The sequence below is a fragment of the Carassius carassius genome, chromosome 36, assembly GCF_963082965.1.
Source record: "Carassius carassius chromosome 36, fCarCar2.1, whole genome shotgun sequence".
Lineage (NCBI taxonomy): Eukaryota > Metazoa > Chordata > Actinopteri > Cypriniformes > Cyprinidae > Carassius > Carassius carassius.
Genome location: NC_081790.1, coordinates 17,059,843 through 17,067,449, shown reverse-complemented (window position 1 = coordinate 17,067,449; position 7,607 = coordinate 17,059,843). Strand labels below are relative to the sequence as shown.

The 7,607-nt window shown below is 48.2% G+C and overlaps 2 protein-coding genes across 2 annotated transcripts; one reads left to right on the top strand and one right to left on the bottom strand.

Moving 5' to 3' along the window:
- Window positions 1-986: 986 nt before the first annotated feature.
- Window positions 987-1,766, top strand: LOC132116587 (nuclear apoptosis-inducing factor 1-like). The gene is made up of 2 exons (XM_059525457.1): window positions 987-1,404; window positions 1,496-1,766. Exons 1-2 carry the CDS (start codon window positions 987-989, stop codon window positions 1,735-1,737), a joined length of 660 nt encoding a protein of 219 aa, XP_059381440.1. The 3' UTR covers window positions 1,738-1,766.
- Window positions 1,004-3,121, bottom strand: LOC132116746 (putative nuclease HARBI1). The gene is made up of 2 exons (XM_059525618.1): window positions 1,750-3,121; window positions 1,004-1,620 (listed from the first exon to the last, which is right to left on the bottom strand). Exon 1 carries the CDS (start codon window positions 2,867-2,869, stop codon window positions 1,763-1,765), a length of 1,107 nt encoding a protein of 368 aa, XP_059381601.1. The 5' UTR covers window positions 2,870-3,121; the 3' UTR covers window positions 1,004-1,620; window positions 1,750-1,762.
- Window positions 3,122-7,607: the final 4,486 nt, after the last annotated feature.

The window sequence follows — 7,607 nt, the reverse complement described above, 5'->3', positions numbered from 1 at the left end:
GGCGAATACAACTTATTGGTCATGAGCCCAACATTTAGCAAGGCAGGAAAACATTCATTCTAACGGAAGGAAGACGTATTTCATTGAGCTAATGCTGTTAAATCAGGCGGGAAGGAAGTCGACCGAAAGTTGAAATCGGCCGCGTGCCGCCATCTTGTAGCAGAACTTCACTTGCGTTAGCATCCCATTGACTCCCATTCATTTTGGCGCCACTTTGACAGCGAATAACTTTACATCTGAGGCGTTTAAAGACTCCATTTGTCCATTATTTATTTCTAAAGATAAACCACAATGTATAAAGGGCTCCATTACCTTTTATGTTACATTATGGCCCCATAGAAACAGTTTTTGTAAAAATAGGCTAACGATTGCGTCATAACCACTCGACTCTCTGTCGCACAGTAGAGAAATTACCGTACAGACAGGAGGAGAAGCTCACAGGCAATCGGGGAGACGTCAAGAGAGAAGCCCATAGATACAAGCCCTGGCGTTACATTTTAAAATACTATACAAAATAATTAATCAAAATCCTTACTTCTGCTCACTCACGCCAAAGAACTCCCAGATCAAGCTCGCCGTCTCTGCGAGATTAACGATGGCAGTTTGCACGCACACCCAGCAAACATTCGGACGTCTTTTGACCGTTGAAAAGACATCCTTCCGACACGTCCCGTCATGGTTGAAAAATAGTTCCAAAATGAAGGTTGAACCGACGTCTTTAACGTCTTCTGGAGGTGAACTGCACATCTTTTCTGCACGTCTTCTGGGGCCTCATTTATAAAACTTTGCGTAGGATTTGCGCCAGAAGTGGCGTACGGATGAAAAATAGGACGTGCGTACGCACAGAAATATTCGGATTTATAAAACCGTGCGCACGCACATCCTACGCATTTTTCCCTTAATAAATCACAATCAATTCTAAATGTAGCGCAGCTTTTGCGGCTTCATGACACGCCCATAGTTGCCCATAAATAGATTGCGAAATCATGGCAAACACAGAGAGGAAATCAAAAAAACGTAACTTCACTCAATGTGAAGTAGAAGTTATCGTTGGCGAGGTGGAAAAGAGGAGAAAAATGTTGTTTGGAGGGCACAGTGTGGGCATTACTAATGCCAAAAAGGCACTTGAGTGGCAAACGGTGGCAGACGCCGTAAATGCTGTAGCCTCACAACCTCGGGCCGTGGCCGAAATAAAAAAGAAATGGTCGGACATCAAAGTCGAGGCAAAAAAACGTCTAGCGCTCCATCGCCAGAGTGTGTCTGCCACGGGTGGGGGAAAGGGGACACCGGAGCTGACCCCTCTTGATGAGAGACTGGCGGCAATTATTGGGGAATCCCTATTAAGTGGAGTGGTGACTGAGGCGGAGGGGGACACTGACGCGCCAGATGCACCGGGTGACACAGGTAAGAGAAATAAGTAAAATGAATGCAGTCAAGTCACATGTATGCAGGCTACACAATTACAGTTTATTAATATAGAACAATTTTATTTCAGTTGCTGGGTGTTCCAGCAGGGCCAGTGGTTACGATGCTGCAGCTGAGCAGCCGTCTGGACCCAGCGTCTCCACGGCACGCGGCTCTCAACCCTTCAGCAGTGGACGTGTCCTCACCGATGCAGTCCTTGAAATGCAGAGGGAAGTCATTAGTTCAATCAGAGAGGTGGCCAAGGAGTTGGGCAAAATCAAGACTGCGCTGACTGAAATAAACTGCACGATGAGGGAATTCTTGAATAAATAATATTTTCCACACCTTTTGTTGCTCTTTACAAGCGACGCATCACTTCCAAACGCTGGCGCACAGCAGCAGCATTTGGCTCAAATGCCTGGGGATGGGGTTCAGGGTCGCGGCCAACACAGCAATCGGCGCCAGGAGGTAGAGGCACGTTTTTAAGCTGTGCCACATTGTGTAGCACAGCACATGCCAGCACGATTTGGCACACCTTTTCAGGCGTGTACAATAACCTCCCTCCAGTGCAGTCGAGGCAGTGCCATCTGCCCTTAAACAGGCCGATGGTGCGCTCCACTATAGTGCGAGCTCGGCTGTGGCACATGTTGTAGTGCCTTTCCTCTGCACTATGTGGGTTGAGGAAAGGCGTAAGCAGCCACTGTTTGAGGGGATATCCACTGTCCCCTGCAAGGATAGTGAAAGGGTTAAGACATTGAAGTACATTAAAATGTGAATGTCTATAATCAAACGTACCTAGAAGCCAGCCATCACTTATAGCACCAGCCTCGAGTCTGCGTCCAACACTGCTGTGTCTTAAAATAAATGAGTCATGGGTTGACCCAGGCCACCGAGCTACTACATTAGTGAGCAACATGTCTGCATCACAAATAATTTGGACATTGATTGAATGAAAATGCTTTCTATTAATGAAAGCATTTTCATTAACGTTCGGTGCCCTTATGGCAACATGAGTGCCGTCAATAGCACCGATGACATTTGGGAAACCATACATAGCTGCAAATTGAGCTTTCTTGTTTGCCTGTTCACCCGCCGTGTATGGAAACTTTATGGAATCATGGGATGAAGCTATTATGCCTTTTAACACGTCTGGCATTACCCGGCTAAGGGTCGGCTGAGATATTCCTGACCTGTCAGCCAATTCCCTCTGAAAAGTGCCAGTCGCCAGGAATCCTAGTGTTGTTAGGATTTGAAGTGGGACTGGCACGGCGTGGTTCCTCCGAGTGCTCCTCTGTAACGCCGGGCCCAAAAGCCCGCAGAGGTCCAACAGGACGGCTCGAGGAAGTCGGAACCGGCTCATAAGCCACTCGTCCTCGTTTACAAGCAAGTCTTCTTGCTGTCTAAAGATGCGTTCACTGCGAATCCTTCCATTTGCCACATCTTCTAAGAGCGCAAGATCAGCCATTGTGCGTCATTACGCATTGTGATGGGGCATTTTATTTCCATCCATTTAATTGCATCTGACAAGCTACAGATGTCGGTAATAATCGACGTGGAAATGGGAAATTGTTCAGCGCAAATGTAATTTCTTGTTGCTTTCTGAATGGTTGAGACATACGCCATACATTGTTTTATCAAAAATAAAACAAACTAAAGGCATATGCATGAATACCATAATTCCGTAGCTTATGAAGAAATGTTTTACTATGAAAACAACTTTCCCCAGTGGAAAAATTAATACATCTATCTATTTATTTATGTAGCCTGTGAGTTCAAGGCATTCTATGTTGCCCTCTCTCTTTTCCCTCTGTCACTGCTTCCGATCGCTGTCACTCTCTCTCGGGTTGCTATGGTACCTATTGTGGGTGGAAGTGGTCGGAAATTGAGAACAGGCAGGTTTATAGGCACCTGGGGTCCTCATGCCGGGAGCGATACACTGTAGTTAGCCGCTAACGTGTCAGAGTGCAGCAGTGTTTCGGGGGCTGTTTGTAGCGCAAGGGGCTGCGGAGTGTTTGCCAACGGCGTTATTGGTTGTGTGGGTGCATAGACATGGATAGACAGGTTTATCAGGTTCTAGTCTGGTTTCCTTAGTGTTTCACCCATTTTGAACTGATGTGTGCAGTGTAGTGCTGTGATGTGTGCATCAAGTGGCATGATTGCTGTGGTTATGTAGGCTGAGTTTGTAGTGTTGGTTCTACCATAACGTGGTGTGCTTTTATTTCACTTGTGGTATTGAAACCTAGGCTTGGTCCAGCTTGTAACCCGGGACCCACCCTCCTATGGCTTATCCCTATGTCAAATTATGTATTTGTTATTTATTGACAACCAAAAGCGACTGAATTTTAATTAAAGAAAAAATAAAGATTGTATTTTTCTACTTTGCTAAACAAAGCCTGTGCGTGTGCTCTTTTTGTAACAGAGTCCCCTTGCCATTACGGGTTGTGTCCAAGGGGTGGCGTAGTTAGCATTGCCATAGCCCTTCTGGGGGGGCTACATTTTGGCGTAGTCGGCAGGATTAGCATTTGTGTCGCTAGGTTAGTCTATTTAAGCAGCACCTGTGTGTGTGTGTGTGTGTGTGTGTGTGTGTGTGTGTGTGTGTGTGAGTACGTAAGTGTTTATAGAGAACAGCAGCTGGCAACAATATGAGTGACGGAGAGGAGTCCACAGGGGAGTTACAGCAGCTACGACAACGTTTGGTGCAGCTCCAGGCTGAAAATGAGAGACTTTCAGGGGGCGGGACCATGAGCAATGCTAGTAGCAGTGCTAATAGTACCCAGCCTGTTCGACGGGAGCAAGCGCTTTTTATACCTCGAGAGCGGCGGTGCCCGAAGTTTTCTGGCTCTGCAACTGCAGGGTCTATGTCTGTCGAAGAATGGATTGAAGAAGCAAAAAGTTGTATTCGGCAATGCATATGTCTTATTTTGACAAGGCATTGTTTTTGTTTGATCACAGTTCTGTGAAAATGTCTCTGATCCTATGTTACGTAGAGAACTCAAGAGATTGGTACGAGCAGATAGTGGGTTTACTCTTCTAGCCGTACGGAAAGAAGCTATAAGGTGGGTGCAGGAGGGTCAGTCCAATCGAGATCGTAGTTACCGTGCTCCGGGGGCAAGCAGTGAAGCTCAGTTTGTGTCGCAATGTGTTACATCTCCCCAGTCCTCAGAATTCGCTGAACTAAAAGACTTGGTCCTTAAGCAACAAGCTCAGTTGGATATGCTCGTAAGGCAGCTAGGACACCTTAGTGGTAGATCACAGGCTCCTCCACCACCCCGGGGTGGGCGATACAAACGTGCCCCTGATGGTCAGCCCATTTGTCTACGGTGCGACCAACCAGGCCATATAGCCCGCTACTGTCAGGCAGCTACTTCCACCAAGAATAGTGGGTTAGCTTCACGTTTGCCTCCTGATATCCCCCCTACCCTAGCACCAGGCCCAGACAATCTACTTAGCCAGTTGGGAAACTAGCAATCCCCAGTGTGCAGAGCCACATGCTGGGAAGGGATGTGTATGGCTCATTGCATTCTCAAACATATGATAAGTTAGTTAAAAATTGTCCTGTATTGTCCGTTTCTATGGGAGAAGTAACAGTGCCCTGTTTAATTGACACTGGGTCAATGGTGACCACCATCACTGAGAGTTTTTTTCAAGAGCATTTCCATCACCTACAAAAGAAAGACTATAGATGGCTTGGGCTTAAGGCTGCTAATGGGTTAGACATCCCCTATGTTGGTTACCTAGAGTTGGATGTGGGGGTATTGGGGCAATGCATTCCGAGGAGGGGAATTTTAATTGTTAAAGACCCAGAGAAGGGCCCTCTTAAAGACCGCAAGCGTATAACACCCGGGATACTGGGAATGAATGTAATTGGGGAGTGCTATCAGGCCCTCTTTGAACAACATGGCTCACAGCTTTTCCACTCCCCTCCTGTGAAATCGGCGGCGCCGGCAGCCCGACGTGCACTGAGACACTGTGAACAGATCCAGGCCATTGTAAATGCAACGAAGCCGTTTAAAGTGAAAGTCCATGGGAAAGGGGATGTCTGTCTTGAGGCAGGAGCCCTAACCATGGTCCCGGTTACATGCCCCCAGCTTGAGTCCGTAGCGTTTTTGCTGGAGCCCTTGGGCTTTGATGAGGAGCAATTGCCTGAAGGCCTACTGGTGTCCCCCACCCTGGTGCCGGCGAGAAAGGGTTTGGTATATGCACCTGTAGTGAATGTTGGTAACACAAAGGTATGGTTGCCCCCACGCCACCCTATTGGCACTGTACAAGTTGTGGCTGCGGCCGTGACAGGAACAGCTGCCTCTGTATCAGTTGACCCTTCTTGGGAACAGTGTCAAGCGTGAGTTCACGGTGCCAGATTTCCCTGGGTTGACCCAGCAACAAGCGGCTGAGGCAAGGTCTCTCCTTGTCCAGTATAGTAACATCTTTTCCCAAGGGGAGGGAGACCTAGGATGCACATGTTTAATCAGCCATGAGATTCCCCTGTTGGACAATGTTCCTGTTCGGCAGCCATACCGTAGAATTCCACCCTCCCAGTATGAAACGGTAAAGGCACACATCAAACAGCTCCTGGATAGTAAAGTCATTAGGGAAAGTAGCAGTCCATATTCTTCTCCGATAGTCCTGGTGACCAAGAAGGATGGGAGTTTGCGCCTTTGTGTAGATTACAGGCAGTTAAATGCAAAAACCCGCCATGATGCATATCCCCTTCCCCGTATAGAGGAATCGTTGGATGCACTTTCAGGAGCAAGATGGTTCTCTACCTTAGACCTCGCAAGTGGATATAATCAGGTTCCAATGGTGGAGCAGGATAAATCCAAGACTGCCTTCTGTACACCTTTTGGCCTGTTTGAGTTCAATAGAATGGCATTTGGACTGTGTAATGCCCCTGGAACGTTCCAGCGTTTGATGGAGCGTATGTTTGGCGATTGCAGATACCAGTCTGTTTTACTGTACCTGGACGATGTGATTGTCTTTTCCGCTACTGTTCAGCAGCATCTGGAAAGGCTAAGAGAGGTATTTTCCCGTCTTCAAAAACAGGGACTAAAAGTAAAACTGTCAAAATGCCATTTTTTCCAGCACCAGGTTAGTTACTTGGGACATGTGGTCTCTGCTGCGGGAGTTTCCACGGATCCTGCCAAGATAGAGGTGGTCAAGGAGTGGAGACGCCCTGGACACCTGGCTGAATTGCGATCCTTTCTCGGGTTCGCAAGTTATTATCGGCGCTTCGTGGAGGGATTTTCAAAGTTGGCAACCCCACTTCATCAGTTGGTAGGTAGACTCAGCGGACCTCGAAGAAAGGGAAAGACCCCCCCAGTTCCCCTGGAATCGGCTTGGGACGAAGGATGTGAGCGAGCATTCCTGTCTCTGAAAGAGCGACTTACCTCGGCTCCAGTGCTGGCGTATGCAGACTTTAAGAAGCCCTTCATCTTGGAGGTAGATGCCAGTTACGGAGGCCTTGGTGCGGTCCTCTCCCAAGAACATGAAGGGAAAGTACGTCCAGTCGCATTTGCCAGTCGGGGACTCAGAGCTGCTAAAAGAAATATGGAGAATTATAGCTCCATGAAGCTGGAACTACTTGCGGTAAAGTGGGCAGTAACGGAGAAGTTCCGTGAATATTTGCTGGGTAACCATTTCTCAATATTTACTGACAATAACCCTTTGAGCCATCTGCTTACAGCAAAGCTGGGCGCAACCGAGCAGCGGTGGGCTTCCCAGCTGGCGGCATTCAACTTTACTCTTAGATATCGGCCAGGCAAGAGCAATCAGAATGCAGATGTGCTTTCTCGTCAGTATCTAGAACGCTTCACCTTCGGGACAGAGGTCCCCGCATTGGGTGCATTGACCAGACCTGGTCCAATGCCTGCTATAGAGGGCCAATGCGGGGAAGTGGTGGCCTTACCGGGGCGTTCACCCCAGGATCTCAGCTTGCTTCAGAAAGCTGACCCAGTCATTGGACCCTTGAAGAAGTACTATCAAGAAGGGCGACGGCCAGATGCAAAGGAGCGTGAAGCGTTACCCAAATCCAGCAGAGTCCTGCTCCGACACTGGGATCGGCTGGTCGATGAAGGAGGCGTTCTTTATCGCCTGATTTATGCAACAGGGGGAGGTCCAGAGACTCTCCAATTATTGCTGCCCCAGTGCCTGCAAACAGAAGTCCTACGGAGTGTCCATGACGAGCAAGGGCACCAAGGCACGGAAAG

Coding starts and splice junctions, on each gene's coding strand:
- LOC132116587 (XM_059525457.1), top strand. CDS start 987: ATGGCAAACACAGAGAGGAAATCAAAAAAACGTAACTTCACTCAATGT. Junction 1,405..1,495: donor AGATGCACCGGGTGACACAG/GTAAGAGAAATA, acceptor ATTTTATTTCAG/TTGCTGGGTGTTCCAGCAGG.
- LOC132116746 (XM_059525618.1), bottom strand. CDS start 2,869: ATGGCTGATCTTGCGCTCTTAGAAGATGTGGCAAATGGAAGGATTCGC.